This window comes from Triturus cristatus, chromosome 4_2 (assembly GCF_964204655.1).
Source record: "Triturus cristatus chromosome 4_2, aTriCri1.1, whole genome shotgun sequence".
Taxonomy (NCBI): domain Eukaryota; kingdom Metazoa; phylum Chordata; class Amphibia; order Caudata; family Salamandridae; genus Triturus; species Triturus cristatus.
In genome coordinates this window covers 718,497,696-718,521,665 of record NC_140586.1, presented here as the reverse complement: position 1 = coordinate 718,521,665, position 23,970 = coordinate 718,497,696, and the positions used below count along the sequence as shown (strand labels likewise).

The following is a 23,970-nucleotide window of genomic DNA, read 5'->3' as shown; positions in this document are numbered from 1 at the left end:
GGGTCCCCAATATCACAGTGTCTTGGTCTTGCAACCCTAAGGTGGCCATCTTTGACTGCGCAATTTGATGTTTGACTACATTTTCTGTTACTGTGCCGCTTGGTACTCCCAAGGCACAGAACACAACAAAGCATGTTTTAAAAAATAAAAAATGACAGTGCTTTCTCACCATTGCACGCGCTGCCACAACACCACATCATTTGAGAACCAGTGTGGGATGCACTGTAGCAGTGGGCAGTATGGATCCTTTTGCATCTTGGTGTTTGCCTTTGACAGTGCGGAATGAAACAGTAACTGGGCAAAATGCTGCCACTCACTCATAAATGACTGCAGTGGGCAGACCCCATGCTAAATTCTGTATGGTGTGGTGGGTGGAAGCAAATGTGAATAACAGACCAATGGATGAATAGGGCTGACAGAAGGCCCATATATTTAAGTCTGTAAATACGCAAGTATTGTTTTAAAGATTTATTTTGAGAGACAACATTTCTTAGCTAACACCAGAACTGAAAAGGAATGAAGGAAGTTAGACAAAAGAAATGGGATCGCTTACCAATCACATAGGATTAACATGTTGGAGCATTCTTCTCTCAGTACATTGCATTGCTTTTAGATCTGCTCCGCGTTTACTAAAGCGAACCACCCAGATGCAAAGAGATGACATATACATCAGAAGGGGCTGTCCAACCTGAATGGCTAAATATGTAAAGTGTGTAATAAACAACCTCAGGTGTGTTTCTGCTGAGTTGGATTTCATTATCAAAGTAAAGTACAAGTCTCTAGCTTTCAATTGATCCACATCTTAAGACACTTCTTCCACAAAGGATGACGAAACTAAGTACTGAAAATGTGATGCAAATGATTAAGCCTTGTCTCTAAACAACTGGGAATGCATCTCAAAATATTATCTTGTCTGCTATTAAAAGAGGACTGACTTTCGGGGCGTGGCTTGCGCGCCGCTGCGAGATGGCGGCTTGTGCTTGAGCTCTGCGCTAGAGGAGGAGCTGACGGAGGTTTCGCGATCGCCTCAGATTGCCCCGGTTCTTTCGGAAGTTGGCCGCATGGATATGAAGCTGTCAGGAATGTCATGAGGGTGGTTTTTTGAGCTTTGAGACTGCCGGTGACTACTTTGTGAGCGTTTTTAGGCGGCGCTTGGTGATTTCGCGAGCGGCCGCCATTTTGTTTTCTTTTTCCTCTCAAGAAACAGAGCTGCTCTTTCTCCTCAGCATGACGCCGACATGGCTATGGACTCGTCAGGAATAAGGATGGACAAGAGCTGGTGACGTTGCTCAGATTTCCTACATTTATATTGTTTTTTTTCTTATCTCCTCCTGCTGCTTTTGCTGCATAATAATGACCATGCTGTTTGGTTTCCTGCTGCCATACTTCTAGTCAGAGCACTGCCTTTGCCCTCTTTTGAGGTTTTTTTTTTATTGAGGCTTTCCTACTTCATGATTGCTTTTTGTTGTTGGAAGGTGCCTTTTTGATTCTACAGGACATGATATTTGTGTGAGGTGGACCCCTTCCCGGTCCTTGGTGGCCGCCAATATTATTGTCCTCTTAATGAGAGCGCGCTTTCCACTTTTGCTCGTTTACTTTGGACATATTGGGCCTACCTGATACATCTACCACTCTCCTTTCTTATATTGTCTGGAGGGGTGTTTTTTCTTTCGTTCTTGTTGAGGTGGTGTGCTCTATGGCCGCGAATATGGGTCCGTCACCAAATGCTAAGGACGCAAAAGACTCTAAAACGTCGCTTAAGAGATCCAAACAGGTATCCCCTATACCTGAATCTGCGCAAAAGGACCCTAGTGTCACTCTTGAGTCTATTCTGACACGCCTTAATGAGGTTTATGAAATTGCGCAATCTACCAAGACTAATACAGATTTACTGCAAGTGGAGATGTTGGCCATCAGGAATGATTTCAAGGCCCTTTCTCTTCGTGTCTCGGACACAGAAACACGTATTAGTGGCGCAGAGGATTCCATGCAAAAGCAGTCTCGATCTCTCTCACAGTTAGAGCGCTCAATGGCAGCATTGCGGAAAGACCTTACTGAGCAAGAAGATCGTAACCGCAGGTCTAATCTGCGCATTTTTGGTCTTCCGGAGGATGTTGAGAAAAATGCGTCTTCATTGATTGATTTCCTCTATCAATGGATTCCTTCCACACTGCAAATTTCATTCCAAAGAGACTTTGAGTTGGAACGGGCACATCGGGTTCCCTCATTTCGCTCTAAATCAGCCACGCAACCGAGAGCGATAATTTTTAAACCACTGCGCCATCAACATACGGAGCAAATTCTGGCTCACATGCGGAAGGTTCGTGTTATCTCCTGGAATGGCCATCGCATTTCAATTTCTCAAGACTTTGCCAGGGACACGGTCATTAGGAGAAAGGGCTTTCTTAACCTTCGGAAGCGTTTAGCTGACATGAATATTCCCTTCTCTTTTGCCGGCCCTTCAAAATTCCGCATTACTTTTAAAGGTAGCTCCAGAATCTTCGATGAACCTGCTGATTTGGCCTCATTTCTGGATAATCAGTTGGAGTCACACATGGAACTCCAAATGGAGGCCTCGCCTATTCCTGGCTCCTCTGGCACCTGATATGATTATGTTTACTGCAATCTTTTTGTCTTTGTCAGGTCTATTAGGTTCTCTCTTTCTTAGATCTGCGTGGTGGTCTTAATGTCCAATGTTCTGGACGTGCTGTTTTCGTCTTATGGTCTGCCCTTCCCATCGTTATAGTGTAGTGGTCCTTTATTGTCGTCAGTCCTACTGTATGATTCGTTCAGTATTTCGTGGTATTGTCTCTTGATGGTTTTTATTTCACTTATGTACACTCGTCGTTCGTATTACTCTTTTTCTCCCTAAGTTGTCCGTATATTTTGGTCCGGGTCTGTTTCTTCGCCAGTTTAGGGCTTCTTAATTGTCTTCAATCTTGCATGTGTGTTTTGGTTTCTCTCTTTTTTCGTTTGTTGGTATTTTTTGTCTGGTCATTGTCTTCGATTGTCTCGTATATCTGGAGTATGCTATTGTTTATTAGTGTTTTGGTATATTGATTGGTTATGTATTAATTCATGGTATGCTTTTTAGATAATTATTAATTGCTGTTATTAAAGACAATTTCTCTTTCTGCATTGTTAATGCTTATATTGTTTTTACTATTATAACATGGATTGTTTTGTTTAAGTATTATTATTACTTGTCTTCTTCGACTAGATCAGTTTTCTATCGTTGCATTCTGTTTGGTGGGATGTTGCTTCCTTACTTTCATGCTCATATATTTACGATATTCTCGCCTTTTTTAGTTACATTCAATTTAACGGACCCTATATTGCTGTGATTAGATATTTATAATGCTTATTTATAAAGTTTACATATCTATATATACTTTCATTTCTCCTATCTGTCTGTACTAGGGCTTCTTTGGCTGCTATATTTATCTTCTCTATATTCTGTTCTCTATTATGTTTCACTTTTCTCTTTTTACTTCTTTTTTATTCATGAATGTACCTTATAGTATTTTTCAGATTGGGTTTCTTTCTTTTTCTTTTCTTTTGTATTTGATTCATGGTATACTCTTTAGATAATTATTAATGTTGAGGTTTGGGATAAGTTTTTTTTTTTTTTCTGTATAGTTAATAGCTATGTATTTCCTCCTATTATAACAGTGTTTGCTTTGTTTAACTATTGTTATTAATTGTCTTCTTCGACTAGTTCGGATTTCTATCGTTGCATTGTGTCTGTTGGGCTGATGCTTCTTTATTTTCATGCTCATATATTTATGATATGCTCGCCTCTTGTAGTTACATTAAGTGCAACGGATTTTATGTATCTGTGATCAGTTATTCATAAGATTATTTATACAGTTTACATATTTCTATATAATTTCATTTCTCCTACCTGTCTGCAATAGGGCTTCTTTGACTGCTATTTTTCTCTTTACTACATTCCGTCTTTTACTATATTTCACTTTTCTCTTTCGCTTCATTTTCTTCTTCGTACGTTTACATATAGTATTCTCTGTAAGTTGTTTTTCTCTCTAGTTATTTTCTTTTGCTCCTGGTAGTGCCTACTTTGGCTTGGCTATACCTATAGTATCGTTAATTTTTGACTCCTTTTTTCATTAGCGCGTATTTAATTGAATTCTTTAGATTACTGTTTTTAATTCCTGTTCATATCCTTTAGGTGGTTCTTCTTTTTAACTACACATATCCCGCTTTATATTGGTCTGGGGCTATATGTATACTGATGTGTTCTTCTCCTCCTGTTGGGTTCCTTGCTCTTTTACCATGTTCCCCCTGGTATGAACTTGGTCTTATTCAGACCTTCCTTTTTGGCTCCTATCTCTCTTTCTCTGGCTATTCTCTTGCTTTCTTTTTTCTCCTATCTCTCCTTTTCTTTTCGGATTTCCTCCTTGGATTCTCCTTGTTTTGTATTGATGTCTGGTGTCTGGTGGTATGTCTTTTTGGAAGTGGTACTTCATATATCATTTATGCAATATCATTTTTTCCTGTTGTTAGTTCTATGCCTGGTTTGAATATACTCTCCCTTAATGTTAAAGGACTAAATCACCCAGTTAAGAGGTCAAAGATTTTAGACTACTGCAAATCTCTTTCCTCAGATTTGGTCCTTTTCCAAGAGACAAAGGTTTCTGTTAAGGAGGCGTCATTCTTGAAGAAAGATTGGGTTTCTGATGTTGCGTGTTCAGATGCTTGTGGTAAACGTAATGGGGTGATTACTTTAGTTTCTAAACACTCTGGATTATCTATTGTTTCCTCTGAGCAGGATACAGAGGGACGTTGGTTACTATCTAAGATATCCGATGGTAATGCTGTTTTTTTTGTCATGAATATTTATGCCCCTAACAAGGATGATCCGTCTTTTTGGAAAGCAATCACCAAAAAGCTAAATGACACTCCTCATTCTGGCAATCTTATTGTAGGGGGGGACTTTAATTTACCAATGGACCCTATTTTGGATAGGAATTCTGCCTTTACTTTTCTTCCCCCTCAGGCACATAAACACATGATTAATATGTGTTCTCTGACCCAGCTCCAAGACGTGTGGCGTCTTCATAATCCCACTGGTAGTGACTTTTCCTTTTTTTCTTCCCCTCATTCGTCTTTTTCACGTATTGATTATCTCTTGGTTCACTCCTCTCTTGTTCCATCTTTCTCTTCTCCGCTTATCCATCCTATCTTAGTTTCAGACCATGCCGCGGTGACGTTCACGCTTTTGTCTTTTGCCCCTAGAACGCAGTCTCGCTCGTGGAGACTAAATACAGAAATTTTACATGATGAGTCCCTGATTCGGGAGTTTTCCAATGATATTGAGACGTTTTTCCTTGAGAATGTTGGATCGGTTAGCTCCCCTGTGGTTCTTTGGGATTCTTTTAAATGCACTTTCCGTGGTCAGGTTATTCAATGTATGTCAAGGAGGAATGCTGCCATTAAAAAGGAACTCACGGATTTAGCTGATGAGATTAAACGTCAGGAATCTCTTTTTCGCAATTCCAAGGATAAGTCATGTTTACAATCTATTAAAAATCTAAAATACACGTACAACACCATTGTTACTAAGAGAGCTCATATTGGCCTCCAGGCTCAAAAATCGAAGAGGTTGTTGTTAAAAAATCGTGCGGGTAAGATTCTTGCAGCTACATTAAAGTTCCAGGAATCTTCTTATAAATCTTCCCAAATATCTTCTATTACTGACCATCTGGGTACGAGAAAATTTCAGACTGAAGAAATTCTTGAGGTCTTTCGCGATTTCTATAATAATTTATATACCCCCTCTACTCAGGCTTCTTTTGAACAGTGTCAGGAATTCTTGAAGACGGTTCCTTTGAAAGTTGTATCGGAGGAAGATAATAATTCTTTGAATTGCCCGATTACCTCTGATGAGATCATTTCCGCGATTAAAGCTACTCGTTCCGGGAAGGCTCCGGGTCCTGATGGGTATCCTATTTTGTTTTATAAGACCTTTCTCTCCGTGCTCGTTCCGAAACTTCAATTGGTCTTTGATGCTTTTATTAAGGATGGCTCTGTGTCTGGTTCGGCTGCTGATGCTACTATTGTGGTAATCCCCAAAGAGGGGAAAGATCATTCAGATCCCAAAAATTTTCGCCCTATTTCCCTTCTTAACATGGAAGCTAAGATTTTTGCTAAAATTTTAGCTAAACGTTTAGAATCCTTTATTCCTCACTTGGTTCATCCTTCCCAAACAGGTTTTGTGAAGGGTCGTCTTGCCCGTGATAATATTCGTACTTTCTGTCACATTCTCGGTGCCGCCAAGCGGCGGCCTTGGCCCTTGATGCTGAAAAGGCCTTTGATAAGGTTTCTTGGCCTTTTCTACGTGCAGTTTTATGTGCGCATAACTTGGGTGATTCCTTTATCCGTATGGTTATGTCTTTGTATTCCCGTCCTCGAGCTAATATCCGAGTGAATGGAGCCACGTCGTCCTTCTTTAACCTCTGCCAAGGTACTAGACAAGGTTGCCCTTTGTCCCCTCTTTTATTTTTACTGTCCATTGACCCTCTTCTTAGAATGATTGATGTACATCCAGATATCAGGGGTTTTTCTTTTGGATCTCATCAGCTTAAAACAGCCGCTTATGCTGATGACGTTCTCATTTTTTCAGAGGATATTGCACGCGCTATTCCTGCTATTTCTGATACAATTTCTCTGTTCTCAGAGGTTTCAGGTTATACCCTGAACAAAGATAAAACCGAGATGTTTCCCTTAAATGCTTATTGTTTCTCCTCGCATATGGGTTCGGCGGGTTTTAAGTGGTAATCTAAGCATTTAAAATACTTGGGTATTTATTTTTGTTCCACTCTTTATGCTACGGTTACCTATAATGAATCTCAAACTATTCTTAAGGTGCGACATCTTCTGGAAAATTGGTCTCCGAAACATATTTCTTGGTGGGGCCGTCTCCAAACTCTTAAAATGATGATAACACCTATTGTTAATTTTGTTTCCTCTATGCTACCAGTCCAGCTCTCGGCTACCTTCTTTCATGAACTTGATTTAATTACTTCTAAATTCTTATGGAATGATAAAAGGGCTAGAATTGCTTATAAATTTCTGAGGAAATCCTATGATATGGGAGGGTGTAATTTTCCGGATTGGGGGAAATACCAGTCTGCGTTTTTGGCCTCGCAGGGGGCGCTCTGGTTTTCCTCTCCATCTATTCATGTTCCAGCTTGGTTACTTATAGAACAGGAACTGGCTTCTCCTCTTCCGACTGCCTCTTTTTTAACTACAAATACCCTCTCCATTCCATTCTCTAGATCTATTATTCTAGACACTATTGCTGCGGTTCGCAAGGTTGATAAGAGAATGGCAGTTCCGATACATAAAACTAGATGGTCGTCTATTTGGAGGAATTCCATAATTAAACTTACTATTGATCCAGAATTGATGTCATATTGGTCGGGGAAAGGCATCTCACTTGTTAGCATTTATATGACTCCAATAATGACCCTCTCCCTTTCTCTACCCTGGCACAAAATTTTTCCTTATCTAATCTAGATTTTTATACTTTTCTTAAGATAAAGGTGGCGCTTGCTAAAGTACAACTTCATCCTTCTTCCCCTGCGATTACGCTTTTTCAATTATGGTTTAAGTCTGGTCATGTGGCATCTAGGATTTATACATTTTTGTCGTCTTCGACAATTTCTTCTCAAACTTCCACACAGCAAAAATGGCTCCATCATTTCGAGCATGGTGTTACCGCTCATATTTCTTCAGACACTTGGCGGGACATTGGTAGGCTCTCTCTTCGCAATAAAATTGCCCCCTCTTTAATGCAGTCTAAGTTTTTCTCTATTAATCTTCTACACTGGACGCCCACTCGTTTATATTCATTACATCTTAAGGAAGATAATTTATGTTGGAGTTGCGGTCTCGCACCTGGCGATTTTCAACATATGTTCTTCGAATGTTCTCTTCTCCAACCCTTTTGGGGTTTGATTCATAAACACCTTATGATTATCTTTAATATTAAGTTTCAACTTTCCTTTCCACTAATCCTCTTAGGCCCGTTGGCGGCCTCGGTTCCATTGCCCTTAGACTCCATGGAGTTACAACTGTTGGATCTTTTACTAACCATTGCAGTCAAAGTAATTCTCATGGAGTGGAAATCTTTTTCTTCTGTCTCTTATCATACTTGGTGGGCATGGGTTTCTTTTCTTCGTAGTGCTCATACTTCAGTTGATCATGCTCATCTTTCTCTGTCTATATCTTCCAGTGTGTGGTTGGCGCTAGATACGTACATGCAATTGGCTTCTGAGGGGCTGGTGGATCAATTTCCTTTTGATTTGTCTAGTTGATGTTGTCTTGAATGTTTGGTGATTCCGTTGGAAACCCTTCTCTTTTCTTGCTCTTTTTCTTGTCTTTCCTCTTTTCTTTCCTGTCCTTTTCTGTTTTCTATCTTTCTTTCTCTCCTCTCTTTTCTCTCATCCCCAATTTAATAGCTGATGATGATACTTTTGATAATTATTTCTCCCGGCTCTTCATTGCTTCTTCCTTAATTCACTTATGATTCTGAGAATTTCAGAAGAATGAATTTTAAGATGTTGTTTTTATTGGATATTATCCTTCTACCTTACTGTGTTTTCTTCTGTTTATCAATTGTATCATTCTTGTTTATATATTATGGTTGTATCCACTCTTTTAAAATAATAAATTCTTTTGAAATAAAAAAAAAGAGGACTAACTTTCTGGAAATCAGTCTGACCTTGTCTGAAACAAATCTTTGCAGCCCACACTGCTAGACCATGCACTTCTTGCAAGAGAGCACCCAAACTGTTACGTCCATGTGAGCATCATCAGTGTGGTGATAGAAGAAAGAAACTCAAAAATATAATTTGAAGAATCTCTGTAGTAAGGCTCCAATTTTTCAAGAGTTTGCAGAAAGATAAGGTTTTGTAATTTTAAAGCGAAACATGAATCACCAGGAGAAAATACACTTCTCCATTAAGGGATCATCTTTACTATTCATAAACATTAGAGAATTTCCAGGTGCTGGATCGCCGAACCCTTTTTCAACTAGGAAAAATAAATCTTTTGAATAGTATGTAGTAGCAACCACACTTTGTACTCTGATTCCGAAATGTTTTGCGCTGTTAAGCATTAGCTCCTCAGGTAAAGTTTTGGTACATATAGTGGCTGGCATGAATATATATTTTGTAGGGACGGGGACCTTAGCATCTCTGGGATGGATTTGATAATGTTTGTTTTTTTAGCTGGTTTAATGTCCAATTTTATTTGCACTAAAACCATTGTCTTTATTTTAAGGATTGGTAGACTGTGCTTTGGCTCTTGGCTTTGAGAAGATGGACAGAGGCTCTCTAGGTGTTAAAGTAAGTATATGATGAAAGAGGGATTTCTTGTTACTATGGGTTGCTTTTATAAAATATCACGACCAATGCCATCACCCATCACTAGCCACCCAAAAAAGTAAAAAGGGAAGATTTTAAATCTTTTCACAGAACTGAACGTTTAAAAAATAAACACACATCTTGATCTGTCAGTGAAAAAAAAAGTCTGTAGTGCTTTTTTTTTTTTAAACCGTTTTTATTGCAGAACAATGTAATGTAATGAGCAGCGTACAGCCATAACATTCCTGCACCGTTATTGCCAGTGCAATATCATACGTGGCTATTTAGGCAGTCGTACACAGCTGGTGAGCCCACATCCCTGAGGCCGGGCAGCGGTGGTAAGGAAATCACTGTATTGAACCATATTGCAATCTGTACATTTGCCGCGAACATAGTAGGGTGTCTGCGTTCCACTTTGAAGTTTCCTCCCCCCTTCTCCCTCCTCCCCCCATCACTTCGCCCATCCCAGTCCCTATCCCCCAACCCCCGCCCTCTCCACCCTCCAGTGCCCACGCCTACGACTGTGAAAAGTCTGTGGTGCTTTGTTATTATTACCATTACTACTTTTTGGTTCTGCTTCTTAATATATACTTTTTGCCAGGGCTGTTTTCTTAAACATGACATTAGATTGCCATGACTTGAGCACCTTATCAAAAAAGGTAATCCTTTCCTATTTAATCATTCTGCATGAAGCTGAGACTTTGAGGAACAGTGCTTCAATGGAGATGCAGGACCGGATCAATCTTGGTCCCCTTTAAGCCATAGCTGCTTGAAATTATTAGTGGTGGCGGCAATGAGAGCGGCTCCTTCCAGTACGTGGACTCCTTGTGACTGTTATGGGTACACCAAGGACCATGACTTGAATGTTGTCCTGTGGCAGTGGTGGAGCCTGTTTATCTTTTTAATAAAGAGATACTAGCTTGCTGCAGTCTCAGTGTATGACAACTGAGCCGCCCTCTTGCATTGTCCTCACAGTACAAGCTATCCTCCATCTTGTCACCTTCCACCCAGCCAAATCTAAAAAAAGGGGCATATGATGTAATCAATCATTGGCAAACAACCTTGTTTTCTCATCCATGTTTCCTAAGTCACCTTCAGAGAAATGGGACTAACACATGATTTCCTAACCTGAATATAAAACTCATTATGATGAAAAACTTGACCTATTGCAGTCCATATTCTGATGCATATCAAACTCGACCCTGATTTTCTTGATTGCTTTTCAAAACTACCTGTGTCAGAAGGTATTTGATTTTGTTTATTCTGTTTATTGCCTGGTAAATTTACTGACATACTTTATTAGCTCCAGCATGATTAGTCTCTTGCAAACCTGCCTCTACTAGTTGTTTTACTTCATCAATACATAGTCTTCTCTGTTTGTAATTCCCTTTTACATTGAAATTTAACTGCATTAACTACTTGATAAACCTGAAAAGAGTCTTTTCCTCAGGTGTAGTTATCTCTAATTTGCCTTCCTCATTTGAACAGCATATTCCTTGCACCAGGTTGTAACTGAGCCATTTGTCTTGTGTACATTTAGTTTTGGGTACGTACAATTGCACATGCACCCCATCTTCCTCATATACAGGAGGAGTCTTTGCCATTCAACCTCACCATCTGACTTCTGTTTGGTTTATGCATGTGCATTTGTTTATGTCCAGATTTTCATTATCCTGCTACTCCTAACTTGAATTCTTTTCAGGTCCTTGTGTTGCAACATGTTGTCATACAGACTAGTTACTGTCACTCTGTCAAAGAGTAAATCACCCACTGTTCTTGTTGCTTGGCAACTCACTTACCCATCACATTATTTTTAAATCGTGACTTTGACCAAAATCCCGAGCTCACTTAAACCTGGTCCTAACTCTCATAATATGCTTTGCCTATTGAATCTCTCTTAAAATGCAGAAAGTAATGTAAACATAGACTTATAAAAGAACATCCTAAAACCTTGATTATTGATCAGTACCATAGTGCACTGAACTGTAGAGAAACAATTTGACTGTCTGGCTCCTGGTACGTAGACAGCTAAACGCCCCTGCCATTCCTGCACTCCTACATGGGCAGGTAATGGTAATGATGCACCCACTGGAGGAATTTAGGGGCGTGGAAGAGCAAAATGGTGTGAAAGGGAAACACTAACTTGAGTTAGCTCTCCCGGCGGATTTGTCACAGGCTGGACAATGGTCCAGGATAGCCTCATCAGTGGAGAAATGGTGAGTAAGATAAGTAGGAAACCACAGGTAAATGCTGCGAAGTACAGACTGGATTGGGACAACATAGTGCAAGATAGACTTAGGCTTACTGTTCTTGGCACCGAAAGTTGCTGTGAAGAGGACCCGGCAAACCTGGATACCAACCCAGGATGCCATCTGGAATGGAGCTGAGGAAGTAAGGGGAAGATAGGATTCCTGAAGGTATCAAGCACAGTGGCAAACGTAGCAATGGAGGGAAGCCAAGGAAAATCCTTAAAGTGGGGAACAGGGAGGGGAAAGTACAACAGATGTGAGGAATGCAGAAAAAGATAAGAACTAGTATGGCTTGGGAAACCGCAACACCTAACCACACATTTACCAGAGGTCTACTCCATGTTCAATTGACTTTTTACACAGGCTGCATCCATTATGCTTGTAAAGTGCACCAATAACAAGAAAGTGAGTGAGCAAGTGGAAACGTCTGTTGAGCCAATTAGTGTTCAAGGCCTTTCAATTTCTATCGTCCATTTCACCAACATTTTCTGCCCCGTCCAGCCCTACATCTGATACCTTTTATGTGCTGAGAGTGGGACATTGACCTTATGTTCTTCACACATCCTATTGGCATAAGCACAATTCTCTCTCACAGCCCAGCTAGTTCACACAGCTGTCGCATTCCTCTCATTGAAACACACAAAAGGTGATGAGAGGATGCTTGCCATTTGTCTAACCACTGGTAATTGCTTGGTGTAGCATCCCAACCCATCATTCTTTAGCTCACCTGCCACCTCAGTTTGGACCCAGACATAAGCAAATCAGCCTTCACCCAGCTCCTTGTGGGAACAGTCCTATCCAAACGTCCAAGCCAGGTCTTCCCTGAACTGGAACCCGAGCAACCCAGTATTGGTTTCGCCCTAGTTATGGAGACATCAGCCAGGTACCGCTTAGTTCCACTGATACAGTGTGCATGGGACTCCTGTCTTGGCATACCCATGCCACTTAGTGCATCAGTCATTGTAAAAGTGAAATACAAACAGAGAACACTGGGAGTTATGTACACAAAAGTAAAACCGCTAGTACAGGCAGGTTTGCAAGAGCCTCTAATCATGCTGGAGCTTAAAGTATGTCGGTACATTTACCAGGCAAGTAGTAGTAAACAAGCTCCAATGCAGAATTAACAAAACCAAATACCATGTGACATATGCAGTTTTGAAAAGCAACCAAGAAAACCAGGTTAGAGTTTGAAATGCAGCAGAATATGGACTGCAATATGCATGAAACACACAAAAGGTGATGGGAGGAATGCTTGCAATTGGTCTAGCCACTGGCAATCGCTCAGGAGAGCATCCCAACCCATTGGTCTTTTACTTTGACCCACCTATAGGGAAATCAGCCTAGGCCCTGCTCCTCATGGAGTTGTTCGGGCTGGACTGTTCCCATGAGGAGCAGGGTCAAGACTGATTTGCATTTGGCTGGTTCCAAAGTGATATGGCATGGTGAGCAAAAGAATGATGGATTGGAGGGGTACCCCCCAGCTGTTGTCAGTGGTGAGACTTATTGCAAGTGGCCTTCCATCACCTTTTGTGTGTTTCATGTACCGCCCTAAGTGGCATGGGTATGCCTAGACATGGGTCCCGTGCTCACTTTGTCACTGGAACCAAGCTGTACCAAGCTGATGTTCCCATAACTAGGGTGAAACCGGTCCTGGGTTGCTTGTGTTCCATTTCAGAGAGAACTTGGCTTGGCACTTCAGGCTGGACTGTTCCCATAAAGAGCAGAGTCAAGACTGATTTGCAAATGGCTGGGATCAAACTGAGGTGGCAAAAAGCCTTCCATCACCTTTTGTGTGTTTCACATTCCTCTCATTAACAACATTTTTCCATCAAACCCTAGTCTAGGTCACGCTCCACTAACCCTAATTCAGGATTACTCAATAACTCCAATACTTTTACTAACACCATTTCTAAGTGCAATTATTGTTCTTCTCCTAGTTTGGTCTAATTTGATTACTTCCATTTTTCTTCTCAGATCTGAGATCCTTCTAATCTTCATCCTAACAGCCACTACTCTCAGCTTCTGTCATATCCATAATCCAATATTTTCCACAGGAAAATGGAATTGTTGTTAGCCCTCAAAGTTAATTGCTTATGTTAAAAATATCTAACTCAGGAAGATCTGAGTTTAAGGGTCTCATGATTTCACCAGAAAATTTCAAACTCAACCCAGTTGGGTGTACTTTTCAACCTGTCGAAATAACAGGCACTTTCTTTCTTACACTCCTTTGTGGAGAAATACATTTCCTACTAGAGGATTATCTATCTGAAGCTTTTGGGATCACATTGATAAAGATGCACTTGTAGAACCAAGTCATTCAAGTCTACATACTTAAAGCTGCCAAAGTCTAATTGGTTGAGACCCTCGACGAGGCCCAGTAGATTCCAGTCCTCATGTGGACTGGCCTGTAAATGTATCTCTGACAGAACAGTGGACCCAAACAATTGCATTTGAACTAACACTACATTAAACACAAATGCATTCAAGTGCCACACTAGACTTTGCCAAAAAGGTCTCTAATCAGTTGACACTCCCATCTTTGCTGTCTGGTCTGAAAATCACCAGGTTTCCCCTCAGCAAGCTGTCTCCATCTACCTTAACCTGTTGCTGTTCTTTCACGGAGTATCCTTTTCTGCATGATCACATTTTTCTGAAACTTGTTTTTACTGGTATTGTAACTCTGTACACTGAGACCCGCTATTCAAGAGCATGTGCCTTGGCCCAAAAATGGTATTGTCAAAATTGGGTTCAGCAATTTGTCCTATTTAACTTTCCTGTAATGTCATTGCTGATGACGTAGAAACTGCACAAGTAGCTTGGAAATTAAATGTCATATATATGCTTCATTGTATATTTACACATCTTAAATATATGACAAAAATACATGGGTGCCAGGAGCACCACTATGCTATGCTTGGGCTGTAGTTTAAAAGCATGGCAGTGACACATGGAAAGGAAAATAGCTTTTTCCATCTAGGAAAAACTATGTTGTATATTAATACGTCACCACAAATATGTGCCTTGTAAGCCATAAGGCTGCATGCCTAATATGTAGAAATGTGGCACCCTACATGTTTGGCAAAGAGTACCCTCATAGAGACTAAATATCTAAAGTAAGTTAGCTAGATTCTCCTTTAACAGGCCTATGTATTCTTGATCTTAATTTCTATGAGGGCCTAGGAAACTACTAGCAAGATGATTCAAAGTTATTTTGCCCTCTAGTTTAAAAATCAAATGTGATAGTGAAAGTTGAGTGTTAACATCAGTGGAATGTGTACTCTATAAAAATTTACTTTTTGCTGCCTGGGCCAAAACTGGCGTAGAAACAGTTTTGCCACTTAGCTCCCCTTTAAATGCTTAATACACATTCCTGGCTACAATTAACAACCCTCTTGGAAAGGCAGGGATGTTTCAACAAATAGCTACCTACCTAACGGTGATTAGCCATCTAGGAGGGGTGTAGGAACTGTTGGCATAACGAAGCATACCTTTTATACTATCACTTTTGAGATGGAGGTGCTAAATTGTGCTAACAGGATCAGCTCTGATTCATTTCTAAGGCCCTTTATACTCTTGAGTCCCAGTAGGAGGAAACAGTTCTTAGCCCTAACAGAAAGAGGGGATCTCATCTAAATATCGGAATGGGACTGGTTTAGAGCGAGCCTGGGACCCTTCTGGTAGAGGAAGGGGTTAGCCAGTTTAAATTTAGGAATTCCGAGAATCTTTACTGTAAAGCAAAGAGAAAGTGCTGCAAAAGGAGATGGGTATAGGGAGTAAAAATAGGCAAGATTGGATAAGAAAAATAGTCAAATCTGTGGCTAGTGCACCTGAAGAGACTGACACCTAGTCACCACCACCACCTCCTCAGAAAATTCTTGAGCCTGCTAAGCCCACATCTGAAGAAGGACTTGCAAGGACTCCTGTCTTCTGCTAGTCCCCATGAATTCCAGGTGGGTGACCTCCTGTTAACCTGCTCAAGTGACACTAAAAACAGAAAGACGTCTTACTCCAGGAAGGCCCAGCTGACCGCTAAGAGAGAACCCTGCAGGAGCCCTGGTTGGAGCAAGAACATGTGTCTAGAAGCTGATCTTAAAGACCTTTGGACAGCAACAGTGGACAGAATGAATTTTCACAGTAGTTGGAGAAAAATATCCTTTTTTCCACCTCCAGAGGGCTAGGAAAATTGCTAAAACTTACAGAGGGTGTATCCAAAGTGGGCAAGAGGGCCAGGCTATCTGGCCTCCTGGAATCCCCCAGCTACAGCTTCCAATCTGGTCCTTCTGGACAATTTTGATGACCAAATTGACCTAGTCCAAAGGTAAAACCTTGGAGTGGGGTGAAGTGACAATCTGTACCAGCTGTAAAGTATCCTAGACTGGAACGAAATCCATCATTGTCAATCAACCAATCAATCAATCAATCAATCAATCAATCAATCAGTCAGGGGAATTGTAAGCGCACTACTCTCCCATGAGGGTCTCAAGCCGCTGGGGGGCTGTGTCCTGCTTGGAGATTTTTATGCCAGAAGCAGCGTCTTCAGCTGGAGCTCCATGATGAGTATCTGTTTTGGAGGGACCCTCGCCAGCTTAAGTATTCGAAACTTGTCCCTATGGAAAATTTTGATTTCCAGAAAGACACCAAGTCAAAAGATAAAAACTTTAACAGGAATGACCTGCTTGGTGTATCTGACGTCCGCTACATCACGGTCCACTTGAACTGACACTATTTTCGGCACTTCTTGCTGTAAAACTTTAAACATTCATATCTGTGGTTCTCCTTATTTGGTTTTATTCATTTTGGTGTTCCTTTCCTTATTAATGCTTTCTATATTTTTCTAAATTGGTGTGGGAATTAGTTTTCTTTTTTTGACTTTAAACTTGTTGTTATTGCTAGAACTTGATACACATTTCTCTATTTAGTGTCTGTTGTTTGTGCCATGGCTACCAGATTCAACCAAAGGAAATGATGGACGGAGTGTTGAACATTGCAAGCACTCACCCCCAGTCAACTGATCTGGGTTTAATCCATCACCATTCTTTAGCCCACTCTGCCACCCAGGTTCAGACATGACCATATGCAAATCAGTCTGACCCTGTGCCTCATGGGAACAGTCCAGCCCGAACTGCCAAGCCATGTCTTCCCTGGACCGGAAACAAGCTACCTAGGACCGGTTTCTGGCATTTCAGCCGTCTTCAGCCAGGCTTGCTTGAATCTAGTGGCAAAGTGAGCAAGGGACTCACGTCTGAGCATACCCTGCCAACTTATGGCAAACAAAGAAAAAACCAAAGGAAATGATGGACGGAGTGTTGAACATTGCAAGCACTCACCCCCAGTCAACTGATCTGGGTTTAATCCATCACCATTCTTTAGCCCACTCTGCCACCCAGGTTCAGACATGGCCATATGCAAATCAGTCTGACCCTGTGCCTCATGGGAACAGTCCAGCCCGAACTGCCAAGCCATGTCTTCCCAGGACCGGAAACAAGCTTCCTAGGACCGGTTTCTGGCATTTCAGCCGTCTTCAGCCAGGCTTGCTTGAATCCAGTGGCAAAGTGAGCAAGGGACTCACGTCTGAGCATACCCTGCCAACTTATGGCGAACAAAGAAAAAACCAAAGGAAATGATGGACGGAGTGTTGAACATTGCAAGCACTCACCCCCAGTCAACTGATCTGGGTTTAATCCATCACCATTCTTTAGCCCACTCTGCCACCCAGGTTCAGACATGGCCATATGCAAATCAGTCTGACCCTGTGCCTCATGGGAACAGTCCAGCCCGAACTGCCAAGCCATGTCTTCCCTGGACCGGAAACAAGCTTCCTAGGACCGGTTTCCGGCATTTCAGCCGTCTTCAGCCAGGCTTGCTTGAATCCAGTGGCAAAGTGAGCAAGGGACTCACGTCTGAGCATACCCTGCCAACTTATGGCGAACAAAGAAAAAACCAAAGGAAATGATGGACGGAGTGTTGAACATTGCAAGCACTCACCCCCAGTCAACTGATCTGATACCAGATTCAGCAGAGTTTCCCTGAGACATTTATTGAGACCTAAGCAGTGTGTGATTATGAGAAGGTGTGTTTATTAAGTTGGTAATCGTCTCCAATCCCCAAATTATTTACCACTTTCTGACCAAATCCAAAAGGACAAAAACCTGGGGGTAGGGAGAAAAGGAACATATCCCTTAATAACCACTTGGCTCTTCTCTCTTCCAGTCTCTCCCTCTTCACTGAAGCCCTAGACACAAATGTTACTACAACTTCCTTTAATCTTACCATGACGGAAGTTATCAATGGTCTTGCCCTGCTCAAGGAGAAAAGGACTAGAAGAAAAATATTTGCCACTTGAAACACCAGTCTCAATGAAGAAAGAAAACCAATGGAATATCTGAATGTTCATGGTGACAAAACCCTAGAAACCTAATCTGGGGTACCTTAGTGCTTCTATAGGATCCTACAAAAAATACGTCTTCGAAGCAAAATAATTTTACAGCAAATCCCACATCAGCATTGGCCCCTAAGCTCTATGAGATTGTCAGAACCGCCTCAAACTCCCTTCTACATTTCTCTTAGAAGAACCAGTAAAGAATGCAAAAAATGTGCCACCTACTTTAACACCAAAATCAAAAATATTGAAGCTTCTCTCCATGTATCCGATAACTCCTTGTCAATTTTTGAGTAGACAATCATCCAGCAGCTGGTCCACTTTTAGAAAGAATTGTCAACTCCAAGTCCTCTTCACTGTCTCCAAACTGAAACCTTTCAGTCAGGTTACCACTACCAGCCAGCTTTGCCAAAGAGATGCAAATACATCCAGTGTCACAGTGGAGTCACTCCATCAACCTTTTACTCTCACAAAGAGATTTTCTTGATTGCTTAAAAGTCTGTTCTCCTGAAGAAATCCTGTGTGGACACGAATGAACTCTAGAACTTTTCGCCCTGTTTCTGGTTTACCATTTCCTGACAAAATATTTTACAGTTGTGTTAAGTCAACGGACTCAATTTGGTAACGAACACAGTGTCCTGGGTGACCTTCAGTCTAGGTTGAGAGCTGGTTGCAGCAGTGAAACCCCCATTCTGCAGAACCCTGATGATGCTTTAAACATTTTGGAAAATGGCCACTCCTGCCCCTAGCCATTACTCAACCTTTCTGCTGCTTTTGACACTATTTGCCATGAGATTCTCATTTGGAACCTTTTGAAGACATATGGGCATCAAAGGCACAGTACTTGAGTGGTTCAGATCCTACTTGGCTAACTACATGCAAATCATCAAGGTTGTTAACTCTCTAGCCATACCATTGCCCTTAACTCATAGAGTTTACTGACTTTCTGTTCTAGCCCCCCACACTTAATAGCCTCTATCTCAATACTGTTGGATGATCTTATCAAATAGTTTTGTGTATAGTCCCTTCTACATCCAGCTGTACTTTAAAGATTCCTCTCCAGAGGGCATATCCTTTCTGGCCTTAATCACTGCCAGCATTAAATCATGGATGTCCTCAAACTCTGTCCTCGTAAACCTGAATTCCTACTTAGTTCACCCATTTTGGCCCTTAAACCATTTCAAAACATAATAGAGCTGTACCATCAATTAAAGCACTAGATCACTTGCCCTCATCTTCGACAGTTGTCTCACTCTTCAAAACCATGTTAACAGTATGGCTGAAATGGCAACTATCTGGGGGCGTGGCCAAGAGGTCCAACACGACGAATGCGTTTTAGCCTGACTCCCGTAGCCCCACAAATATCCCTCATCATCCTGCTAGCATGCCCCTTCCCACATGCTAACTTTGCAGCATTGTTGCCGCCTGGTGCCCAGGAACACGACCCGGCTCTTTCACGCAGCATTTCACCTCTAAGGCGGCAGGGACGCCGATTCGAAGATGGTGGCTAGCGTAGCCTGGGCTGCGCGTTGGGACCACACCCTGCCGTACTCGCGGGCCAGTAGCGGGCAGGTGGTGCCGGGACCTCGGCCTGCCAGCAGGAGGGCGCGCCGGAGTCTTGTGGGGTGGCCGCAACCCTAAATTTGCAGCATTGAGGCCGCCCAATTGTTTGGGGCATTGACCGACTCCTTCACCGCAGCGACTCACTCCCGTGGTGTTCGGGACGCCGAGTTGGGGGCGGCGGGGCCTGGGCCGTGCGTTGGGACCGTGCCCTGCCGCAATCACGGCCTGGAGTTACGTGGTTCTCCGGCGCTAGTATACGGGTATTGCCCAGGTGTCGGCTTGCCAGCTTGAAAGCAAGCCGGATCCTGCGAGATCGGTGAAGAAACCGCCCAACAACAGGTGGATACCAGGTGAGACACACAGTGCCCCTTGTGGGGGCCTTGTGTTAGCCCATGCGCAGCCCTCGGACAAGGCATGATTGTAGGGCACAGCAACAACCGTGTGGTGTTCATAATACTGCGAATCAACTACGTGTGCCACCACTCATGCATGGACATTTAATATGGAGTAGATGAATGTCTGCACGAAAGATAAAGGTCTGAAGCCGCAGAATCACCCAGTACGATAAATTGGTTTGGGGAGTGCGTTGAGCAGCCAACCCGACACCAATAAGAGGCAGATAATTTCTGGAGCAAATCTGCAAAGCTTAACCACGACTTCACTGGGGCCATTCAGCTGAGAAGGGAGAGACCACAGGGAGATGCCCGATAGAGGTGAGGGGTGTAACCTCCTTTGCGGCGGCGGCTGAGCTAGGACCTGGTGCGGCGTGTGGGTGAGGGAGATTCCCCCTTAGTGCTTGACTCCCTAACATCACGCCCTGAGACCCCCACAAACCCATGAAGATACAACGTTCCTGTGCACCACAATAAGCTCCATAACTACTTACATCGCCCTCAATAGATGTCCATCACACAGCCAACATGTCTAAAAGCCAGACAACCGGCCATGCCACGAAGCAAAGCACGATGGACAAATTCACAGGCGTGTGCACCGGCTCCACCACTACAAATGATACCCCAACTACAACACCAGATAACGCTACGCTCCTTGCTGCGATAACTCAATCGAGAGGGATGCTGGATAACAAAATTGGCGCAGTCTCGGAGCGGATGTCATGCTGCTACGTCAGGATCTTTGCAATGCTGTGGAGCGAGTAACTCAGGGCGAATCTAGTATCTTGGGTGCAGAAGATGCCAGCTCTGTGACTGGGGGTGAGTGCCTGAAAAGTTACAGCGCTCCGTCCATCATCTCCTTGTGTTTACAGAAGATGCCATCACCATACATGGGAAAGTCAAAACCAGTGCAGAGCACTGCTGGTGCGGCTGAGTTGCGGTTCACTGGACGCCTGGCTGTATGTTGTTGGAAATTGCTCTGAATAATTTTTAAAGTTTTAAAATTTTACTTCACTTACTTCATTCACCTGTTGTCATCTGGAGCTGCCCTGCACCCCGGTCCGTCGCGGCAAGTGCCGATCGAACGGAGGGTGGACCTTTGGGCTCGACTCCTCCCCCTCCCCCCACCACTTCCGGGGCACTGGGGCCAAATACGCTGGCTTGGCGAACGCGCAGCGGACGCGCGCAGCGGGCGCGCCGAAGGCGCGCCGAAGGCAAGCCCGTCTGCGCCCGTCCGCGCCCAACCGGGTCCAGGGGCCACAACCCCTGGCCCCCACATATCCCAGGTCAGGACATACAGTGCATCAGACATCCATAACATTAGGGCTAGGGCGGCTGCTCATTGTGCACATATCTATGCACCAGCCGACCTTCCCCCCCACTGCCCTGGATGTAAACACTATTTCTATAAAACCACAGCACTATCCACGACGCAGGAATACCACATGTGCTTATTAAATTGTAGATCGCTCCCGAGACACAGCACACAAATCGCTCTACTACTTGAGGAGCGTAAGCCAGACGCCGTCTTTTTGACAGAAACCTGGCTCAACCCCCATTCAGGGCCACACATAATCTCCGCCTTACCCCCGGGTTTTCAAATCCATAGATTGGACCGGATAGAGGGTAGAGGAGGGGGTCTGGCTATCATTTTGAAAGAACAGTACCAGTGCCGCATTACGACTGAAACCATCCCGGAATGCGAGAGCCTAACTTTTAGCATCGAATTCACTGCTAACAGCTCCTTCTCTGGCACTTTAATATATCGCCCTCCTGAGCCGGCCAAACAGTTCCATAAATCTCTTCCCGACATTATAGCTAAACGAGCTATTACCCTAGCTAACTACACTATGTTGGGAGATCTTAATTTTCATTTTAATTCCTCCATAGATCATATTGCTATGGAACTAATCGACGACCTTGCAGCCTTACAGCTAACTCAGCGGGTCACTGCCCCCACCCATGAAAAAGGGAATTTAACTTGACCCAATTTTTAGCAATTGCTCCCAGCTGAGGGTGGATCATCCCATTCCCCTCCCCTGGTCCGACCACTTTTTAATCCCGCTGACCTGGGCCACCAGTAAACCCTCCATGCCTGCCCCCCAAGTAAAAGCTATGAGGAATTGGCCAAAACTTCCTTTGGAAGAATGGTGTAGGAACTTAGAATCCACCCACCCATCGCTTCACACAGACCCCAACCTGGCAAACAGGGATTATGAGGGTTGGGTTACAAATTCACTGGAGACTGTTCTTCCCTGTCGGAAAGTTATATCAAAAAGACTGCAGAAATCTGCACCCTGGTTTTCAGATACCCTCAGGGAACAAAAACGCCTTTGCAGGAAACGAGAACGAGCATGGCGTCTAGACTCCCTACCCGAGAAAAAGCTGCAATATAGGGAAGCGATCAAGGCCTATAGAGACGGGATAAGGAAGGCCCAGGCTGCCTACTTCGCAGATAAAATCATGGAAGCTAAGTCCAAACCTAGGGAAATTTTCCACCTTGTTAAAAAATGCACCATATTAAATACACCTGCACCTCTGCCAAAAACGCAAGATCAGTGCAACGAACTAGCGGAATTTTTCCACAACAAAGTCTCCCGGATTTATTCTTCTTTCTCGACTTCAACCTCTAATTCTGGAGGGGCAGAGGAAGCACCCTCGACAAATCCTGCTCTCTCAGGCCAACCAACCTTAGAATATCTCCCATATCTAGACCTCGACACCCTGAGTAGGCTGGCTCGACAAGTCAAATCCGGCTCGCCACGCGATCCTGCTCCACCCGAGATTATGTTGCGGTCTAGCTCAACCACCTTTCCCGTAATCCTGGAACTTTTAAATTCCTCGATTTCATCTTGCACTGTGCCCGCCGATTGGAAAAGAGCCATGGTACGGGCACTATTAAAAAAAACAAATCTTGACCCAGAGGATCACGCTAATTACCGCCCCATCTCATTGCTCCCCTGGGCAAGTAAGATTCTGGAAAAACATATAAATACCCAGCTGATCCAGTTCCTAGAGAAGAATCAACTACTAGATACGACCCAGACAGGCTTCAGACCTAGGCATGGAACTGAGACTGCGCTGCTGGCGGTCACTGAGGAGTCACGGAGAATACTGGATCAAGGAGGATCAGTGGCAGTGATCCTCCTTGACCTAAGTGCTGTCTTTGATACGGTCAGGTATACCACCTTACTGAACCGTCTCCTTGACATCGGAGTAACAGGCAATGCACTGAGGTGGTTTGACTCCTTTCTGACCAACAGATCATTCCAGATCTTCGACGGGGACACAGTGTCAGCCAGCAAATCTTTGAGTTGTGGGGTCCCACAGGGTTCCTCCCTGAGCCCCGCGTTGTTTAACATTTACATGAAACCGCTTGCTGGGATCGTCGAACCGCATGGTATTAAGATCATATCATATGCGGACGATACCCAGCTAGTGGTCTCATTGACGCAGGAGGGCATCAGGCAAAAGTCGTCAGGTCTGATGAAATGTCTGGAGGAGGTTAAAGGCTGGATGACAGCTTCCTCCTTAAAACTCAATGGAGATAAGACTGAGGTCATGCTTTTGGGCCCAGCTTCCCCAGTACCTTTCACCTCCTTATGGCCTTCATGTCTGGGCACGCCCCCCATTCCCCAAGGAGAGCGTAAAAAGTCTGGGAATTTGGTTGGACAAGAATCTCACCTTCACTCATCAGGCCATCAAGTTATCTGCCACGTGTTTGGGCCTGCTCAGAATAATCAGAAAAGTCCTGCCCCTTTTACCAATGGAGGCCAAACAGGTGGCAGTACAAGGCCTGATACAGTCCAGGTTGGATTTTAATAACGCCCTCTACGTGGGTGCCCCAGAACTGACTCTACGGAAGTTACAAGTTGTGCAGAACTGCGCAGCCCGTACCCTGCTTAACATCCCACGTACACAGTCAGCCAGACCTGGACTAAAAAGTCTACATTGGCTACCGGTGAAACAGCGAGTGGCTTTTAAGGCACTATGTATCT

The 23,970-nt window shown here is 43.4% G+C and overlaps 1 protein-coding gene across 2 annotated transcripts in view; it reads left to right on the top strand.

The window, feature by feature from the left end:
* LOC146834956 (sterol carrier protein 2-like) overlaps nucleotides 1–23,970 on the top strand; it is a 372,999-nt gene that overhangs the window by 101,652 nt on the left and 247,377 nt on the right. For both annotated transcript variants that reach the window (XM_085602598.1, XM_085602597.1), the window contains one exon: nucleotides 9,307–9,371. In XM_085602598.1, coding sequence (XP_085458724.1) covers nucleotides 9,307–9,371 — 65 coding nt within the window. The remainder of the gene's footprint in view (nucleotides 1–9,306; nucleotides 9,372–23,970) is intronic.